This window comes from Anas platyrhynchos, chromosome 9 (assembly GCF_047663525.1).
Source record: "Anas platyrhynchos isolate ZD024472 breed Pekin duck chromosome 9, IASCAAS_PekinDuck_T2T, whole genome shotgun sequence".
NCBI classification, from domain to species: Eukaryota; Metazoa; Chordata; class Aves; order Anseriformes; family Anatidae; genus Anas; species Anas platyrhynchos.
The window spans coordinates 1,631,557-1,653,018 of NC_092595.1; the positions used below are offsets into that span (position 1 = coordinate 1,631,557).

Below are 21,462 nucleotides of genomic sequence, written 5' to 3' on the forward strand. Positions count from 1 at the left end.
TGGGGACAAAAATCTGCCAAAGGAACAGCCAGAGTAAAGCAAGAAAAGAAAGCTTTATGGGGAAAATGAGATCTGTGTGTTACTGAACTGGCGAGAGGGGCAGGGACCCTTCGGTCACTGCCTGGTCTCCTGCAAACCCAGGCAATGGGCCTGGACCAGTGAACGGCCCTCCAAACAGCTCCTCATACCCCCAGAAAATTGTGCGACACAAAGCACTCAAGTTCCCTAAAATATAAAAAATAAATTTAAAAAATAGGATAAAAAGACAAAAGCCGCAAGGAGAAGGTGTGAGAAAGACCCCGAGCTGCAATGCTGAAGGAAAAGTGAAGCCATCAGGTGAACCCAAGCAGGTGATGCAGGGAAGAAGACCATGTCCCATGTCAGAGGATGCAAAAACCATACAAAAAAAACATTTGGACATCTTTTTAGAAAGCAAACCCAGGAGAGCAGAGGAGCCAGCTGTCACACTGCAGAGTTCACCTCTGCCACCCTTTGCATGTCGCTTTTGTAAATGGTTTTTGGTCAAAGGTCTCCTGGGTCCTGCTAAAGCAGAGCCACACAACCAAGCCAAGCGCGTGCCCACCTCTCCAAGCAAGCACCACTCATGGTGTGGAGCTGGGCTGGAGCAGGGCACGTGGCTGTCAGCAGCTGCAGCCCCTCGGACACAGCAGGCGTACGGCATGGGGCAGCACGGAGGTTACCTGACACTTACAAGACTGGAGATTAATTATTCTGTGCTGGTTTGGCCCAGGCTGTGCATGTGAAAGTTGGACGTTACATGTATTTGCAGAAACCCGGGGATTAAAAAAATATAAGAAGAAAGTGTTCTGCAAATTGTTTCTTTGTAAACTTTACAGTAGTCTGTCATTTCCAATAATACACAAAGCACAACACGTCCAGGTGGCTGCTTGCTTGTTCTTGGTATAAATCAATGAATAAGTAAACAAATGCAAAATAAATTCTGTCTCTTTTAAGAAGGGGAACACAGCAGAAAGGCTGCCTCAGATATTTGCATGGAAGAGCTGGTTCATCATGCTAAAACACAGCCCCAGAATTAAATCCTCGAGTCCTAATCCCAGCTGTGCTCCTTCAAGGGTGGACCAGTTGTGAGCTGTAAAGCTTTTAGGAGTCCTTAACTCTGCAGTAGTGCGCGCAGAAATAAACACTGCCTGCTGCAGTTCTCAGCAAGGTAAATTTTACTGGGGTGATACACGTAAACAAGGAGAGAACAACCAATTTCATTCATGCTGGAAGCTGCAACCACACAAAACATGAGAGAGTCTGTGCAGAACAGCACAACACTGCCCTGCGGTGTGCCACGTGTCCCCAGCAGCTCCATCCCCTGCCTGTGAGCCCTTGTGCCCCCAGGCAGGACCCCACCTCCTGGGGAGGCTTTAAAACCTTTAAGATAGTCCCCTGAGCCCAATCCATATACACAGGACCAACTTCTCCAGCCTTTATGGAGACAAACACCAGTTGATTTGGTGCAAGGATCACTGAAAGGACAGGGAAACTACAAGGATTCACCTCTGCCAAAATAAAACCCAAGTTACTGTATGGCAGCATCAGTACCAAACTTCAGCAAACAGGTTTATGACATACTGTTCATTTTTTGGCTATATAATCAAGTTTTACCACAGCCACGAAACTTTGAATTATTTAGCAGAAGCTCCATGAATTCAGCAGACCATTATTTTTACCTTCACAGAACCGTGATTTGAGGCAGAGGGAAAATGTTTATTATTAGTGGCAAAAGACACATCAACTTATAACCAGGAATGAAAACAAAAGTCATATTAAAATTCATGGTATATCATAAATGACTCTAGCTAGCTTGGTGTCCTCAGGACACCCAAAGTCTTGAGCAGTCAGGTAGTTTGCAGGCTTCACAGTGGTTGCCTCCCTCCCTCAGGCTGCATTTTTAGGAGCTGGGGATGGCAGTGGGGTCTACGGCATTTCTCAGTCCCAGTGGGACAAGGGTAAGCAGCACCCCTCACTGCTGGGGCCATGGGGAGCTGGGGTTTTGGGGAGGGCGAGGGGCTGGGACCTGAGAGCTGCTCGGCGGTGTCTGTAGCACGCTGAGCCTGTTCGTAGCACCCGGAGCAGGTGAGCATGGCTTCCACATCCAGACTTTATGGTAGAAAAAAAAACTCCGTGCAGGTTTGCTACTCTGTGATGAAACCAATGAAACAATTTTAGGAGTTTGTGGCTTTAAATCCTTTTAAAGAACAATGTTCCCACTGGGTCAGGTCCCAAACCGAGTTAACCGTGAAAATGTTCCTGTGATGAGGCTTGAGTCCAGCATCACTGCCGGGCACTTTCCTTATAAAGACACTTGTCAGAAGTATTCAGTTAACCATGGTTACACATGCAAAAGAGTTGGATTACACTGGACTAGGGAGTTCATATTTCCCTACAAATGCAAAATAGCTGGATTACAGCATATATCGGGGAGTTCATATTTCACTGCATGATTGCAATGTTCCTGAAGACTATATGCATCTGAAATCCGGTATCATACCCAGGGTTTGCAATACCTAGTTTGGAATACTTATGCATATTACTTTGTACAACCTTTAACAAGAGAAACAAACGAGCACACACACATAAACACACACACACAGAGCCATCCCCTGAACCAACCAACTTCTGTTTTCAAGCTTACCTCATCAATATGTCCAACAGCTCCAAAGATCTTTGCCGTTTGCCCAATCAAACTTGGAAAACTCTCACCAATTTCTTTCAGCTTCGGAAGAAAAGCAGCTAAGGCTGCCGGGTCATAGCCAGCTATTTCTACAAGTATGTTCAGAATAACATCGCTATGGCTAGGGTCTCGTAAGTGTCCCAGTAGGCACGGAATACACTCCTTCAGCACCTATTTGAAATAAAAATGACAAAGATTGTGAATATATTTGCGAATTGTGAATACATATAACCAAAAGAGGCGTTGTGCATTGGAGGGATAGAACTGAAACGCCAGACTTTGATTTAGCACAATAGTTTTCCACCTTTGTTGACCTTTGCACAAAGCTATTGCTGAGGTCAACAGGAGTTCAGCTCAACATATGGAACAAGGGTATGCTGTAGCCTTGAAATATTGCAGTTATGCATATTTAAGTAAGGAAATACTCAATTGTTTAAAAAAAAACGGAAAAAAAAAACCCTCACCAAATATTTCCTTTGCTCTGGGCCAGTTCTATACTTCATGGATTAAAACAACATAGGTCTTCTCAGTCTTCCCCAGTGATACAGTAAATTAAAGCGCTAGCAGAAAGTTTTGAGTTCCCCCAGCAACCAAATAACTTGACAAGGTTAATAGCTGGTCCAAAACTAAAAATAAGGGGCAAGATCCTAGCTGCAGAGAAGTGCTGCAGGCAAGTTGTCATTTCTTACAACACATTTTTCAAGAGGTTGAGGGTCCAGTCCTTCAGAGCACCTTACAAACAGGATGGAGTGTGATCAACCACCAACTGAGTTATTATTTTACATGCATACTAATGCACGTCTACGTGTATACTAACACACTTCTGACTGAAACGGCTGCGTGCATGGAAAACACATTACAGCACAGAATGAGGGCATAAAGTGATTTTTTTTTCTCAAGTGGACGATCAGTTTTAGCAAGTTGTTACCAATGGCTCTGCCAAAATATTGCAGGTACATGACCGAATAAATTGTTAACAGTGGTAAATGACACCTCTTTGGATTTACGGAGTGTGTGGCACAGATGCAGAGCACTGCACAAACATGAAATACCTTAAAGCTATTAAGGCTCACGACTAATGATTTGCATGCTATTATGACAGACTGGTCCCACACCTGCTGAAGCCAAAGGGAGGCTTTCCACCAACTTCCCAGGGTTTGGGAGGATGCTCCAAGTGCTCACTCAGGCATTTTTTGGCTTATACACCTACTTTTTACCAGCGCAGCATCTCCACACACTTACAGCAAGCACCTGCCAGTTGCACAAAGCAACCTCAGATGTGTCAGCTCCAGCATGGAGCCTCAGCATGGCCAGCAGTGCACTGACGACTCTCCTACTTGCAAGAGCATCCCTATTTCATCTGTTACAAGGTATTATGATGAAGTTTCCTTGGCTATCTGGAGGAAGATATTAACTATTGCTGATTCCTCTTTTCCAAAGATTTTATAGATTCCATCAATTTACAAAGCAGGTAGTTTTGTGTCTTGTATGAATGTGCTGGGCGCTGTCCTAGAATTTTCGAAGCACGGGATGCTTTGCCTCAGTTAATCTCTAGTTCACTCTTAATCATTTCCTAACTCATTTTTAGTTTTCCTTGATATATTACTTAACACAGTTCACTTATTCCAACAGAAATGTCGTTATGGGAATTAATGCTCAGCTCATAGAGGAAGAGCCAAAGAAGTAGAAAACAGTTCTGGTTTAACACAACCTTTTTGGTCCAACGGAGTCACTGTTACGTCCTCTTTATGATCAGATGGAGAATTTGAAATGGAATTAAAAAATTCACAGGGAAATTCATAGGAAAATCATAGGAACGCACTGCCATGCATGTTACGGGACTCTTCCTGTTCTGAGAGCAGCTAGCAGACAGACTTTGCCAAGCCATCTGAACCAAATAACCTCCCCCAAAAGGGGGTGCAATGTTTAGCAGTGAGATATTCCAAATACGGTTTTACCCCAAGTTCTTTCTTCCTCGCCACGACCTGGAGGAGCCTGAGGAGGTGGTGCTGTTCGGCTTGGTGCAGCTGGGCCAGCAGGGCCACCAGCTCCCTCAGATGGAGGTTTATCGGCTGCGGCTGCTTCTCGTACAGGGAAGGCAGGACACGGAGCAGCATCGAGTTCCCTGAGAACAGAGCAAAGGAGAGGCCGGTGACTCAGTGTATGGCAGTGCCCCACAGGCAGGGAGCACCCTAGAAAATCAGCACACACCCGGAGACATCAGTTTTTAAGAATCATAAGCACAGAACCAGGGAGGTGTAAAATTCACTGCAGGAAATCATGTACCGTGCCAAGAAGCCCAATAAATTATCTGAATAGAATGAATTATTGCAGGTATAACAATGTACATGTAAAAAAAAGGATTTCCTATCTATTATAATTTTCATTCTCAAGCACAATACCATGAGAAGGCCACTTAACGAGCTTTCAGATTTGGATGATAAACTGGTCTAGGGCTCCACAGCCTAAGTGTGATTTAAATTAATAATTAAAAAAAGCTAGAAAGCACATAAAAGCTCTATTTCTCCTTTGTTGAGATTAAGGCTTTCAAATTAAGTAACCAGCATATGGAAAGAATAGTTAGCTATTAAGGGAACTAAATGTGCATGACAGTAAATTTGAACATAAATAGTTAAGGATGCCATTTCCAGGAATAGAAAGAAGCCAGAGAGAGTCAACTGCAGACAGACACAGATATGCAAAACCCTCTCTCACACATTTTCTTAAGATGTCTGTGCATAATTCAATTTGAAGCCCAGGCTCATACCAAAATATATAACTTCACATCGCTGTACATGCCTGCCTCAATATATTTAAGTTTCACTTGAACAACATATGGAAAACATCTGCCTATTGCAGTGCAGTATGGCTTCTTTTTGTAAACCCTTGAAAGTCCTTAAGGTCTCTTCGGATTTGGTTTCCAAGAGGAACTAGCACTCTGGCCTGCTGCTTTTTCTCCCACTTAAATCCAAGCCTTATAATTTTGGAAGATAAGCAGGTCAGTTCACGGATGGTAGAAAGAGGATACACGGGTCAGCCTTGATCGCATCGTGCTCCTGCCAGATACAGAAAGAGCAGCCCACAACACTGTTAGGTCTTACAACATCGCCCCTGAGGCAAGTAACTAAAATGAAACTCATTGCAGACTCGAAACTTTTAGGCAAAGCAGCCTGTAACGATCCTTAAGGGGTCCTTATGCTTTGGAGGAGTGCCTCCACACTGTTTATCCAGCCTCACTTCTGCATCCTCCCCTGAAGCATTTATTCTGCTTGAAGAGTTGTTGGCTTCTTCCCGAAGGCAGGGCTAACAACGAGGTTCAGACCCCACCTCAATTCCCGTGGATATGAAGAATTTGTCTTGTTCTGTTCAACAAACAAAGCACAAAGGCCAGTTGCAGACGAAGGATATTTGCTGATGGATTACCCCACACAGATCAGCAAACAGCTCAGCTCTGGCCTCTTTCTATCCACACCTTTGTGCACATCTCCTCCTGATGCTACCAGTCTGGAAAAGAATTGAGGGGCACAAGAGCCACTAACTTACCAGGGGACTCATGCTCCTAAGTCACAGAGGTTCTTTTGAAACTGCCTTTGACCTGCACAAGCAGCTGATAAATTTTATTTCGTAATTTTTAAACTAACCAGGATGGCAGCGGCAGCTGAGCACCAGGGAAGGCAGTGGTTGTGAGGAGTGCAGTTAAACACAGCCATAAAAGCACCGATTTGCCCATTGCTAAAACTAAAATGTTGAGATCGATTTACTTGAAGTTTTCTAGACTCCCATCTGAGTTTGAAATTGAACAATCTTGTAACCAAATGTACTGAAAAATTTCTTGTTCTCTGGATAATTTTGTGCTTCCTGAGTTAAGCCCTTGCTTTGTACTTGTGCATGTTTAGTTTCCACTGGAAGCTTCCTGCCCATGCGGAACAGACCCCTTAAGCTCCAGTCAAATTTTCAGCAGTGGTAAAAGATGAAATTTCCTTGTTCCCGGACAGGCAAAATTCTTGGTTGTAAATTGTGGAGGGAAATGATTCAACAGAAAAAACCAAAAAGTAGCAGCTCTACATGAGGAAAGACAGCAGCTAGCCTGAGATTCGCCATTGCCTAAGCCAGAATATCACAGGCAGGAAGATATCTGGAAGGTAGGACCAATTATTCACCATCAGAAAACCACCATTTTAAGCATCGGACGCATTAGAGGAGGCGGTGTAATTTGCCATGACATGATGGACTGCAGTTATGAAATACTTTGAACAGAAATACTTTGTACAGAAGTAAATTTGGGCAGCTCATCCAGTCACCATGCAGCAAACATTACTGCCTTTATATTCACTAACCAGGATAAATTAAAAAAAAAAGGGGCAAATTAGAAGCTAGCCCATCACTTTGGAGCGATGTTTAAGTGACCTCACTGACACAGATTCCTTTTTAATTGAACAACCCCCGTACACCAACCTGTAAACCATCCAAGCAGGCACCACAGTTTGTGTCTGTTCTTCATATAACATAGAAAGGGTCATAAAGCATGCCCCAATTCACTACTTTCTCCTGTTTGCATGTTGCCAGCCAGCTCTGAGCACCATTTGCCGTGCCTTCCCAGTTTCTAAGCAATTTCCCCTCGTGCAGCTCACCAACCTTTTGCATTCTCAGAGCCTGGCTGTGGCCATGCTCTGCCCACTCCCAACTAATTCACTTTGCTCCATCCTGCTTCATCTCTCTCCGCCTAAACCAAGAGCCTGAAAAGCACATTTGCCGTCCGAGGATGGAAAAACATTATCCTCAGCTCCTTAATTACCTTCTCTCCCTCTTCCTTCCTTACCACCCTTATCCCCAATGCTTTCCAGATTAGACTTGTTCAGCCGTTCCAAGCAGACCACACACTGGGAATTATGCAACTCAGGCAGAAGCCTACGTACAGTTGGGGACATCCCATGGCTGAGCCGGGCTGGCCGCGAGTCAGGCAGGGCAGAGGCACGGCCAGCAGCAGCAGCCACAATGCCACGACCACGCTGCACACACGTTGGCCGATCCCCTGCGTGCACAAGGAGTGGCAAAGGTGTCCACGTGCTCTGTCCCAGCTCTGCCCCATCCACGGCTGATCCCAGAAGCGCTGTGGAAATGAGGCTGGTGGTGCTGTGTGGATGTACAGCCCTGTTCTGGTCTTCACTCCAGGAATACTCTGGGAAAAGTGCGTGCCCCAAGAGCAGTGCTTTCCCTGGGTGTCCCAAGCTGGGCAGAGAACTCTGCAAGTGTTCACCTCTCCTTTGCCAAACCTTTGCAGGACAGAGCTACTGTCACACTGCGGAACAGCCAGACGTGTGCTGCAGAGGAAAAGCAGCAAAACACAGCCAGCAGCATGGGGAGCTCGGCATCATGCTCAGCAGTGCCGGTACCAGACGTGTGCTGAGGCCATGCACAGCTCCGTGCTACCTCCCTGTGTCTCCTGCCCCTGAACAGAAGCCCCGGTGATGGAGCAGGGCGAGGAAGCTGTGCAGGGGAGAGTGGAGCCCTCCCTGCCACCGCTGTGTGCAGCGCTGAGGGGCTGGGCCTGGGGGTCCCAAGCAGAAAGGGAACAGACTGCACGCTGAGTGTGGTTATCTGGGGTTTTTCCCCCCAGTTTCCTAAATATTTGTAACTTCTGCCATCAGTATGCTACCCTTACTCTCAATTCTGAAATAATCAAGGGCCTGTTAAGCTGATAAACTTTCCAGAGCTTAAGTGAGTCACCACCACCACCACCACCGCTTGTCACTGGATTAACATCTAACCCACGAGCCCCTTGTTTTGTTGTTTCCAAGTGAAGAGCAACAGCTCTCATCCTGCAGCTGCTAACCTACGGGCTCCTGAAACAAGATCCTAGCAGCAATGCCTGATCACCAGTTACAAAGCTGTTACTGGTAATTAGGACTAGAAAAGCAAAACCCCAGCAAGCTGCCTTTAGTTTTTTTTCACAAGTTCTCCTTTGTTGTTTAAGGCAGCAAACTACCAGTATAATAGAAGCTTTTAAATAAAAAAATATTTTAAAAAAGTGCTACAAGATCTAGGTGAAACCGTACGTGTGCATCTAAACCAGTTGCAGACCTATTTATTTCTCGACCAGTCCCCTCCAGAGCCCTGGCACACACCAGCCGCCAAATGAGTTTGCAGAGAACATTTTCCTTCCCACAAAGGACACACAATGGCACGAGCGATGCAGCCTGGGCTTTTAGGCAGCAATCTGAGTGATTTCATCCCCCGCTCTCAGCCTCGCTTCGCTGCACGTTCCGGCAGCCTGCTCTCGGAGGGGAAGCGGCAGCTCGCAAGAGCAGCTTTCCCCGTTCCTTCCCCTCCATGAGGCAGCCCTTCTCCCCCCAGCGCAAACCTGGAAGGCTGAGATTGAGCAAGCTGCACGCCCCCTTCGCCTCGCCGCCAAAACCAACAACCAGAAGTGCTCTTATTACAACACTGGCACTAGCATCGCTCATTCATTCAGGCTGAGACACTCGGAGCATTTATTAGGGGCTCGCCGCGGCTCACTCGCAGTCTCGTCTCCGCTGAAGTCTGACTTGGACTTTAGCTCCAGACAGCTCAGCTATTTTCAGGAAGCAGCTGGAGAATGCTGCCTCAAGGAGTGCTTTCTCTGCTCACGCTGTTCTGTGTTTTCAGGGCTTCTGTCTCTGTCCTGGATGAAGATGACGACTATGATCTCATGTATGTGAATCTGGATAACGAAATCGAAGGTCCGGTTCTTGGGACTGAGGAAAGTAAGTAGATTAAGTAGATTTAAACTAAATTTCTCTTAAGTGCAGTATTGCATTCTTTGTTGCTTGCTCTTGTACCAATTGTTACAAAAATTTATTCATTGTAAGAGGAAGAAGCGTGTGCTCATACCAGTAGATTATTGCGAACAGCAAGCGCTACAGTGCTTGGTTAGCGTGCCTTGGAAGTTTGCTTCACACTATTGTTCCCGTTTTCCTGCAGAAGAGTGGGGTTGACAGTTTCAGAACTGCTCTGATACACACTGCTTTACCTTCCCATTTTGATCCAGAAGGAAATGAACTGGCAGACTGGAGCTCATAAAGCCCCGTACAGAGCCAGGTTTTGTTAAATACCCCTTCTGTTTAAAACCCTAAGTGCATCTGCATCTTGCATTCCAGCTTCGTGTGACTGCCAGCGAGAGCACACCGAGTGGGACAAGCTCTTCATCATGCTCGAGAACTCGCAGATGAAGGAGAACATGATGCTGCAGACCATGGACGACATCCTGAAGGTGGACCTGCAGACGCTCAGAGCAGAGCTGAGCCAGCTCGCTGCCAGCCTCGCTGGCACCTTCAGCGCTGCGGTCGAGAAAGTCACGTCCCACGTCATCTCCCAGGTAGAGCAGGCGCTTGTGAGGAGCAGTGACCACGGTGAAGAAGCCAAGGGGCTTCACGAGTCCCAGCAAGGAAAGGTCCTTGAGCACGTTCTGCTCCTGAGCCACAACGTGTCCAACAGGCTCAGCCGCCTGGAGAGCGCTTGCCTGAGAAGGTCTGAGGCGGAGGCGCAAGAAACAGCTTTTCAGCAGGACAAACTCAGTCCCACCAGAGAAGACAACCTCATTTTGACCTCTCTGTGGAAAGAGCTACAGCAGATGAGAGCCGAACTGAAGGCATCGCAGAAATGGGCAGCTCGGCACTTGCTGCCAGCGGGTAAGTCCACACACGTTATTCTTTCCTGGCGAGCTCTTTGGTTGGGCTGTCAACGCGGACATGCTATAAACACTGACCTCCACACAGGACCCCAAAGCAATCTTATGGGTAGCCCAGAAGCTCTGGGCAGTCTGCAGATAGAGGGAGGAAACCCAGTAAGGGCTCTTGAAAAAAAGAGGCGTTGAGCTTTTCAAAGGAGGGATCAAAGCAGGGTTTAATCAAAGTCCTTGCACAGGGCAAAGCAGCCACCCAGCTAGGATCCCACCTCCTGGAGGCTCTCCTAGATCAAAGCAGCTGCCGTAGAGCAAACATATTTTAAATACACAGAATATATTCTCTTACCTTTTACCTTCCCAGCTGGTAACTCCCACATATCCTCGCTAGTCACTAATGCTCCTGTCCTGCTGCATGTACCCAACTCCTCCTTCCTCCTGCGCTAAGCGCTGCCTCCTCCTCGCCAACCCTGATGCCCAAGAGCAGAGCCAGGGCAGAGGACGTGCTGCTGGGGACAACCAGCCCCAGCCACGCAGGCTTCCTGCAGCAGGGAGGGCACGTTCACTGCACCCAGCTGGCAGCACTGAATGCCTTCCCCAAGCACGAGAGCCTGCAGGTAACACAGCACGACTGACACACTGAGTTTTTCTTTCTAAAACGTTGGTATTGGTGTGCAAGTGGGGTAGCCATAGAAAGATGAGTTCGTATCTCAAAACTCATTGCAGTTTTTCTGTGCACTGTAACGTGTCACCCAGCAGAAGCAGCTCGAGCACCTTGGGTACAGCAGAGCAAACCCTTACCTAAAGGGTGTGGGTGCAAAGTTGCTGCATGCACAGCACAACCACGTTGGATGTAACTACTCGATAACTGGTGCTGCACGTTTTCTAAATGCTGGCATGTCTTTAATGATCACATTTTCCAAACAAAAGTATTATGGTAGCATAGAGAACCCAAAACACAAAGCAACCTACACTCACAGAATCCCACACGTGTGAATAGGGAGCTGGGTGGTTCACCAGCCTTGGCAGGGAGCCCCGAGCAATGCCACCAGTGTGAGCTCTTACACAGGTGAGCAAAGGGTGTGAGCAAAGGGTGTGAGCAAAGGGTGTGAGCAAAGTGTGCTTCTGGCAGCTGCAAAAACCACCACCAATTTACACGAGCCTATTACGCTGCAAACACAACATAGCAATGCTTTATAACAAAGCATTTTGCAATCCAACAAATCTATCCTTTATCGGAGAACATTAATTCAGCTTTGTAAGTAACTTGCTTTTACTTCTTTACTGTAATATTTTGGTAATCTGCACGTCCTGGTAGTAGCTCTTACAGCATATTCCTCCTCCCCGCCCTCCCCCAACACACGAATCTCGCCTTCCAAAAAGCATGAGCTCACCCTTTATCTCCCTGTAACACCGCCAGCCTTGCAGTCAGTTACTGTGCGCTGGGTGAGAGTAAAAAAAACTCGCTCAGCTTTAAAGATCCCAGACTCAGCACTGGAAATTCAAAGTACTTCCACTAGTTCCTGCATGATTTTATAGAGAGCGTTTTGTATTTTTTTTTCCTTTCTTAATTTAAAAGACACATTTTAAGTACTTCCAGGGTCTCCCTCCCTGGATATTTTTTTTTTTCAAGGGAATTTTTAGCAACTGACTTTAATTTCTCCCATCTTGAATTACTGCCAGACACTCTTGAGGGATTTTCAAATCACACTTTTTGTTCTTCAGCGAGGCTGTTTTTAATTTTGTTTACTCCTTGACAATAAAGCCAGAAAGCTTGCTCATTAAAAGCCATTTCACAATAGCATTCACAAGTAGCATTTTAAGGAGCATCCCCAACAGTTGCTTGCTGCCCCTCAACTCTCTCAAAAAAAAACCCACGAAGAAATGTAAAATCCGCCCAAAGTTTAAAGGAAGCAGTCTATGAAATAACACAGCAGCACTATCCAGAAGGACACAAAGAGTCCTTCATGCACTGAAGCTGAAGTTTCCACACACATTTTAGACGTTTTAGATCCTCTAGCTTGTTTAAACAGGAAACGAAGCAGCTTAATTATAGAAGGGGGCTGCTTTTCCCCCTCTGGCTTGGAGTACTGAGTTGTACCTAAGGACCAGGGAACAGCACGTTAGAATGCCAAGAATGTCTTGTGTTTAGTAATCGTCAGATACTTCTCTAATTGCCACGAATTCCTGTTAATAGCTTTAATAACCTAGTTTCTATTGCAACGTATTGATAAATTGGAGAGGGGAGGGGAACTGCTTTAAAAATACTAACTAGTGGGAACATGAGAAACACCGAACCAGTGCATGAGTTACCAACAGCTCTAAAGAGAGGGTCAGAAAAGGTATTGATAAAAATTTCAAAAATACATCTCAGCATGCTTCTGCCGACACTCCCTGCTCGTGCTTTCCAGCTGCCCGTCCCACTGGGCTGCTGGAGGATGCTGCCTGAGACCAGTTGCAGGAAATCGCGGGGACAGAGGCACGCGTTGGCAAGGGACAGGGGAACCAGCCGGGATCTGAGACTGCTCTCAAGTAACTTACTTAGTGCAAGATCCTATTTGTAGTTAATCCGGCATGAATCCCCCCAGGTGCTAGTTGTGCAGCCCTGGGTTCAGGCTGGCTCAGGAAGGCACATTTTTAACTGGTGCTGTTATGGGGCAGCAACACCAACAAACAGCCCGTGCTGCTCCGAGCGCAGCGAGCTGGCAGGGCTCCTGGGGTCACATCACAGCCCCGATAACTGATGACATTTCCTGAGCCAGCAACAGGACATACGAGATCAAGCCTTGCCTTCTGAAGTGAGCCTAAATATAGGCACTGAAACACCATCAGAAATCCGACAGGCAACGCGTCAGCGCATCCGTTCGTCCCCTGGGCCTGAGGTGCCCCAGTTTGGATGCAGGGCTGCAGTGACAGGGCTTCCCCAGGGCCATGCTCAGCTCCTGGTGGGCACTGTTCCAGCGTATTGCGTTGCACAGGACGGACATACCGAGCCCTGCTGGTACTCGGAAGGCCGTCATCAGGTATCCAGCCCAGCAGGACACGCTGCAGCTGCTGGTGACGCAGCTCTCCGGTGGCTCTGTGCCACCAGCCCCGGCAGCATTTCACACTGCTATCCCAGGAAAGTCACAGGACGTAAAACTTCCAGGCTGGTAGATTGGCAAACCCATCCCTTTACCGTAACATGGCCAGGACAGGCAGGTTGTGTTAAAACTAAATGATATTTTGTGTGCTACAGGCCAGCAACGTGCTTTTACAGAGAAGGGAAGGTTGGGTCTTGTTAAAGCAGCACGATTAGCCCCTCAATATGGCTCATTGCCATACCAAGGGCTAAGCAAATTCATTCATCAGAGCTGCTACCTTCCTCAAAGCACCCCGTAAGCGGGTCCCTACATCCCACAGGATGAGCAAAACCCACAGCTCCCTCTGAAAAGTTCAGGGGTGAGCATACGCCAAGGGTCCTAACCGTGCCCATACAAACCTTTACTTACATAATCTTTCTAATTTACTTTTTCAGGCTGCGAAACAGCAATTCTATTCCCAATGCGTTCAAAAAAGATCTTTGGGAGCGTTCATCCAACCGCTGAGATGACCCTCCGCTCCTTCACTGCTTGCATCTGGATCAAAGTGACTGAGGTTTTGGACAAAACTATTGTCTTCTCCTACGGAACCAAGAAAAATCCGTATGAAATTCAGCTTTATCTCAGCCGTGAGTCTGCAGTGCTTGCTGTAGGTAGTGACCAGCACAAGTTAGTGGTCAAAAATGTAATTGTTCCTGGGAAGTGGATCCATCTCTGTGGCGCCTGGAGCTCAGACAACGGGACTGTGTCCCTGTGGGTGAACGGAGAGCTCGCGGGCACTGCCGCGGGCGTTGCTGACGCTCACACTGTTCCAGACGGAGGAATTCTGCAGATCGGTCAGGAGAAGAATGGCTGCTGTGTTGGAGGTGGATTTGATGAAGCTTTAGCCTTCTCAGGAAAATTAACAGGCTTTAACCTGTGGGACAGAGTGCTCAGCACCGAAGAGATAGCAGCGCAGAGTGGGGAAGATGCGTGCAGTATCAGGGGCAACATCATCGGGTGGGGAGTCACAGAAGTGCTGCCATACGGGGGAGCTCAGTATGTTTCTTAAACTCTTGTAAAGCAGTTTCTGAAGCAGAGAACGTATTCCATTAAGAGCAGAATGCCAATGCATACAATACACAGAGCTGAAAGAGCCTGCACCTCCCAACCTCCCAAGGAAGATTAGCACTGCAAGTTTACAGAATGAGGTACTGTGGAGATGGGATTTGATCTCTGCCTGCTGTTTTGGCAAAACACTGAAAATAATACATCAAGGCTTGACATTGGAAAAGCTATTCATGAGGTCAGACGACCGCTGTCTCTCTAGCTTACGTATAAAAATGAGTGCCACTGTGGCCTGAGCAGAACCGGACTCCTGCAGTTCCTGCTAAGCTCCTGCACGTCTCCGCAGAACAGATGCAAAGCCACACATCTTCCAGGCTTCTCCAGTCGTTGGTTTGCAGAGTGCTCATGTCAATTGTGCAGAGGAACCACAAAAGCCAAGAAGCGTGTTGTTTATTAAGTGTTGTTAGTAATTTGTAGACTACAATAAAACTAGCTTCTTGTTTAAAGCTTTATTTAATGCCACGGATTGACCTAACGTATAAAAGTAATATTCACCATCATAATCCGATGTTACATTTTGAGAAAACGCAGCTGTATTATACTGTAAATTGACTTTGTAATAATTTTATTGAAATTATTTTTGTAAAGTTGTTCTGTAAATAAAGATACTTTACTAAACTAAGATTTTCCATGGCATTCCATCAACTGGAACTCTTGAAATAAATAGAGAATCTCTTGAAATAAATAGAAAATGGGATTTTTTCCATGTTGGTAACCACTCCGTTTTAGTTGCTAATAGAGAGAAACACAAATATTAACATCTCACACAAATGGAGAGACCTTCCCCTCAGAGGAATGACCTCCAAGCACTTGGCCAAGACAGCTTTACTGGTCTGTCATGGTAACAAGCCCCCCGTGGACACTGGCACGTGGAGGGATCTGCTGCTCCAGCAGCTCTCCATCGTGGCCAGGGCTGCTCGTACAGGAGGGACGCTGACACTGATAAATGCACAGCAACCTGAGGGGATTCCTCACTGTTTGCTGAAGCCTCTGAACAAGTTATTTTGGCAAATGTCTTATTCAAAGCAATTCTCGCTTCCACTGGAAACAGCACACCTTTCTGCTCTACTCACATTTCTTTCTCACTCTACAGATGTCTTACAGACACGCTCTGAAAAGTTGCTGCTATGTTCATTCCCAAACACAACGCAGCTACCAAATCCTTCCTTCCGCAACACCAGAAGTAGTAAGAAAAAAGCTATGACAAGGTAATTTCCACTTGACTACGCCATTCAAGGGTTTGACATTCAAGGTAGCGCATTGAAGCTGAAGTTACACAATCTGCTTCAACATTTTGGCAACGCTGTGTATTTAAGGCAAAACTAACTTCTCAGAAGGCTGGAATTTCTCCTACCACTTGCAATAAAAATGTAAAAAGCCCTTACTAAATAATAACTGCAAATAACCTGAAGTACAGAACAACGAAAGGTTACCTCTGTTCATCTGATGTCAGCCAGAAAACACATCTTCAGAGTTAAGAAAAGCACTCTACTTCCCAACATTGTGCAAGCGCAAAAATACTCTCAAATCCTCTTTCCATACACTGCCATCCATTAAATGAAAACAAATGTCCGTGAAATATAGCAGAACAAGCGAAATCCTCAAAAAGATTACCGAAAGTCATTCCTGGCTGCTTTTCTTTACTGTTCCTCATACCTGAAATGCTTTGTCTTGCAAGTATCCTTTTGCTATCTCCGCACTGGTCTGGCAGATTCCCAAACGCAAAGCCAGTCCTCGCCTTCTCATCGGCTCAGCTGGAACACCCTCCTCTTTCCAACCGCTTTTCTTTCCCTTTCTAACCTCCACAAGCAAGCAGAGCTTTCCCACGGCCAGTCCCCTCCCGCCCGGTACGAGGCACCTCCACCACCATGCTTCTCTTCCCTTCGGCGCTGAACTACATTTTTCTTTGTTAACAGTTCCTTGGCCTGTTTCAAAGACACGGAGTAAGAGGTATCTGGGGGGAGTTTGGTCTCCAAATACAGAAGAGCCACTGCGATCCTGCTCCTGCACTGAGAACAAACTCAAAGAGTGAGTCCCATAACCTGGCATGTGGTGCTGAGTTTAGACCTGCTCTGTAGCCAGCCTCTGCCCAGCACAGCAGCACGTGCACGCTGCCCCAGCTCCCCCAGAAGACAGAGCAGCAGTGGGACCCTCAGATAACCATACGCTGGTTCTGCTGCCGTCCCCTGGAAGCAGGAATAAGGCTGCCTGGTCCCTTATCCTGATGGAAGGTGCCAGCACGCGGCCTGTCAGCATCACGCGCACGGCACAGACACACACGTGCTTAGAGGCTGAGTTCACACTGAACAGAACAGAGTAGTTACACGCTCACTCTAAAGAGCTCTCTTAACTAGGACGATAAGAAACTGATTGTGCAGCCAAGCAGTTGCCCCAAGTAGCCAAAAACCCAGTCAGCTCTCAAACACTCGCAGGCAGCAGACCAAAGCCTGCTATCAGTCTCGCTGGTGCCACTAGGCTGCGCCCAGTCTGTGCAGCACCAGAACAAGGCCCTTTGTCTCTGCACTGCTTTGTTAAGCCATCTTTAACACCCTCTTGCTTCCCTTCTCAAACAGCTTCTACCCGTGGTTCTTAGCCAACCTTTTTATGCCTGAACCACAAACTGTGTACGGTGCCGTGCAGCCGGTATGCGGAGCAGAGCACTGTGCCTATGCAGAGCACTCTCCTCCAATCTGCAATTTCCATCTCTGATGTCCACAGCAACATCTGCTGGTGGAATAATATAAATGCATGAAAACCAGCAGGCACAGTCAAATCCTTCAGTTGTGGGCGTTTGTCACTCTTTTCCTAAACTTATGAGTGTGCCCCAAAACTTGTGTCACTTCATCTTGCTGTTCATAGCGCCCTGCTTCCCCAGCAACATACAGCAAGCACATACATACCCATGTCTCAAGTCTTAAATGAATTATCCACGTGGCTTTGTAAGTTGTTAAAAAAATCCTATTCTCGGACTACTCTATTAGTATAATCTACTGTCTTAGTATGATCACACAGCTCATACATACTTCTCTCTTTTTATCATTTATCACATTTATCCTTAAACAAGTTAGACAGAAATAAGCAAACTCTTAGTATAGTGTTTTAAGGGCCAAGTTACCTTCTAGCTCAGGGTATCCCTCCACATAATACCAAAAAATAACTAGCACCATTTTTTATTTTTAAAATAATGCACAAATTTAGTTCAAGGGCTTAATATTTTCATAACGTTCACGGCATAATTAGACAGCTATTGGTACTCATTGCTATTACCTGTGCTTGAGAAAACAGTGACTTTACTGCTGCAGTAGCACTATATTGCAACGAATACTGTGAACTTTACTACCTCAGACAAAACGGACTTACTTTTGCAGAGGTATGAATATTTTTGGTTTCTTTTTAAACCACAAAATTTACGGAGTTTAGCAACAAAACTGTCTAAAACTACTGATGTAGGCAAGACTAAAGCATCACCATAAAGCTTTTATATCTTACATCTGCCTACTTTGCCACAGAACGGGATTCATTTCATCCTCATTTATATTTTGGAGGATTGCCAATGACACTAATAGAAAGGATAAGAGCCCCGTAACTAGTGTCTCCTAGCACAGCTTATTATTTGAAGTCCATTAGTACAGTGCAATAACAACTACAGATATATTTCCTGCCCCACGGGTCATCCAATCTGCAATGAATCTTCCACAGTCAACAAGGTTCATTAAATTCACATAGTCTTAGAAGGTGTTCCTTGATGCACTCTGTTATTTTAGATTGCATCTGATATATTTCATCAAATGCTTATGAATGCTTGCGTGCATGTTTTATACATACATGTCTCGTAAGTGTTTTTATGCATAAAACGTTTATTTGTATGTTTGTATATACACCTACTATAGACTAATTAATAATTATGGGCACACTGCAGGACTAAACCCAGAATCTCAGTGTGTTCATACCTTGAAGGACACTTTTGACAATGGCATCTGTGTGATCAGCCAGCAGGTCCGCTTTGGCTATTGCGGCCAAGGATAGGTAACTCGACATGTTTCTGCACAGCTCCTTATTGCCCCTCTGGAGAAATTTCACCGCCACTGGGACAGCCAAGGCCATTACTGGAGGTCGATTGTAGTTCTGGAACAACATGAAGAAACACTGAAAAATAAGCAGCTGAAAAAAATTATTAAAATGAAGTCTCCTGCTGATCAGAATTGGAGGAAGAAAAAAACAGGTCAAAAAAGGTTATGTTTTGGTAACTCCACTGAAAACAGACTTCAAAGAAAGAGCGCATAAGGAAACTTAAAACTGCTGCAGCAGGAGATGATGACAATACATCCATTTTTGTATTTTGCAAGAGGAGGAGAAAACACAACACTGAGTGCACTACTTAAACGTTAACCGCTGTAACATTTCTAACTATTACTAACTATCTAACATTCTGTTTTGTGCCACCAGAGAACACAGCAGAAGCCGCATCCATTATCCAGACAGAATAGGTAATTTTCACCCCAAAGCACAGGAAATACTTCAGAGCATCACTCCTGCTGTTGACCAGTAAATATTGCTCACCACCCTAGCAGATCCATCGCTGCCTTTCGCCCCAGCAGGGCAGCCCTACCTGCGGGCACAGCATCCAGGCAGCATTTTGCTGCTGCTGCTGCTGTGAGGTTTGCTTCCTTCCCCTGCCCTGCATCTTCCAGTGCCCTGCTGCCCCTGCCCTGCAACACCTACCCTCCCCAGAGGCCAGAAACGGCATCAGAGCACAGCACAAACATGAGGAAGAAAACCCTAGAACCACACGGTTCTGCAGCACAGGGTCTCCCTTGTATTTGGCATAACTATGATGTTTCTGTCCGAGTTCCTCGTTTGTTTAGTTGTGTTCCTCGGAATTTACAGCAAGGCATGAATATGGCAGCCATGTGTGATGACAGCCCAAAGCTGTAACTCAAAACCTTCCAGCACAATTCACGGAATATTGAGAGCTCTTTTCAAATTGCAGCTCCAAGTAAGTGAAAACAAAGAAGCCCTTTTTGAAGGACAGGGGGTAGATGTAATTAACTCTGAAATCAAAGGCACACCTGTCAAACGAGGAAAAGAGTACACGTGAGGACGTGTTCTGGAAGGCTTGTTCACAGGGTAACCAACAATTTTCCTCTGATAATTAAGATTTCCTTTCTTAAATTCCAGTCAATTCCTATGAGCACCAGGGTCAAATGATTTTTTTCCTACACTTGGGACTAGACAGCTGATTTCTGTCCTCAAAATGGCATCGAGCTTCAGTGATCTTAGGGTTACCTGCACACATCCTTAGGTTTTGAGATTCGGGTAAGGATTTTCTGCAACTATTTGTGTGTGCAAAATTGCGTGCACAGATTATAAACATCTATTACCTGTTATGTTCCCGAGGTAAGTTACCTCACTGCTCTTGAAACGAGCAGGACATATTTGTTTACGTGCAATTGAGGCTCTACATTCTCTCTGAAACCTCCTTAATCAGTGCTTTTCTCTCATCTTCACTCAGTTTTGAATATCTCTTTGAAACCAGAGTATGTCGTTGTTTTTGAAAATAGTCCTGCAATATGATTAGATTTAATTAGCATCTGAAATCACAGGCAACCACTGGGACCCAGATGTTCCTGAAAGCAACAAAGTAGTGCAAGGGAAGGCAGGCCAGACTTAACACATGCTCATTCTGGAGCAACACTGAAAAAAATAAATTTAAACACAGGAAAAAAACACAAATCTATTGTTCCATATACCCAGTTACGTTGCCTGCTAGGCCAGCTCTGCCTCTGTGAGTAGTAACTGCCTTGGCCATTAGCCTCACGGAGAGCAGGGCTGACCCTAATTAAGGCTGCAGTTTGCTGCTCAACCAATGCAAAAAAGCCAAGTTAACCGGCTGTGAGGACTCATGCCTGCAACAGAGACCTGCCAAGCAGTGAGTGCTGCTGCAGCTCTGGGATGGCCCCTTTGCACCAGCCCCTGAGGGCTGCAGCAACACCTAGGCACTGCCACAGCTCACTGGGGCAACTGCCACATGACCAAATACTGCATTTTCCCAAAAGCCCTTAAAGTGAATAGACCTTCAGGCAGCAGCACATTTAAATCAACATAATGCCTCCTTACGTTTGGAGGAGAGGCACTACTGAGTGGGAGCCAAATTCTGCCTCCATTTTATACTCCAGGGCTCCATGGAGAAAGAAGGGGAAGATAAGACTTGGCCCTCTGACTAGTATTAAAAAGATCTAAGAAAATTCAAAGAATAGGATTTTTATTTTTTTTTGACCTATGATAAAGGTGAAATAGTTAAGAAACGGTTTTAATTCAGATGGAAGGAGAAAGGTTCCATTTGCACCTTTATAAATAATATCAGGGCATGACAGCACACTTATGTGTAGGTGACAATGAAAACCAGATTTCAATAATATGATATAGTGCTGTTTGCAAACCTAGGGGACCTCCCTGCTGCTAATATCAACAGAAACACGCTGTGAGATTCAACCCAGCTGTCAGATATTCATTACTACTTCAACTAACCCTCGCATATTGCATAAAAACCCAGTTTATGCCTTTCATTCTTCTTTTATGCGAAGAAACTTGCTCAAAGCAGCTCTGTTTCAGAGCTGCTTTTACGTGTTTTTATAATTCCCATTTCAGTGAACTCCTCTCCCAAAGCAATCTGTAACACAGTGCAATCCCGAAAACATTTGGATAAGAGCTCGCTTGATTTCGGCACGCAGTTGCCAACAGCGCAGACTGAAGGCTTGGACGAGCCGTGGAGCACTGTGGCATTCCTATCAAGTACGATATGATTTTACAGTCTACAGCCTTTGGTCTGGAAAGTTGAAGTGGTGCTGCTGCCAGCATCCAAATCCAGTCCCTGCCTCACCCCCAGGGACTCGAGACAGAAAGGGAAGCGA

The 21,462-nt window shown here is 45.9% G+C and overlaps 2 protein-coding genes across 15 annotated transcripts in view; one reads left to right on the forward strand and one right to left on the reverse strand.

Moving 5' to 3' along the window:
* Positions 1-21,462, reverse strand: part of VEPH1 (ventricular zone expressed PH domain containing 1) — an 80,157-nt gene that overhangs the window by 43,197 nt on the left and 15,498 nt on the right. For 13 of the 14 annotated variants that reach the window (XM_027464365.3, XM_072042291.1, XM_072042290.1 and 10 more), the window contains 3 exons: positions 18,502-18,676; positions 4,663-4,829; positions 2,666-2,875 (listed from right to left, as the gene is read on the reverse strand). In XM_027464365.3, the coding sequence (XP_027320166.3) occupies positions 2,666-2,875; positions 4,663-4,829; positions 18,502-18,676 (552 nt within the window). Of the gene's footprint in view, positions 1-2,665; positions 2,876-4,662; positions 4,830-9,065; positions 9,206-18,501; positions 18,677-21,462 lie in introns of those variants that run through there. The other variant, XM_038183652.2, reaches the window with a different exon arrangement.
* PTX3 (pentraxin 3) lies at positions 9,300-15,173 on the forward strand. Its single transcript, XM_005027559.6, has 3 exons — positions 9,300-9,447; positions 9,841-10,371; positions 13,882-15,173. The coding sequence occupies exons 1-3, from the start codon at positions 9,300-9,302 to the stop codon at positions 14,493-14,495; spliced, it is 1,293 nt and encodes a 430-aa protein (XP_005027616.2). The 3' UTR covers positions 14,496-15,173.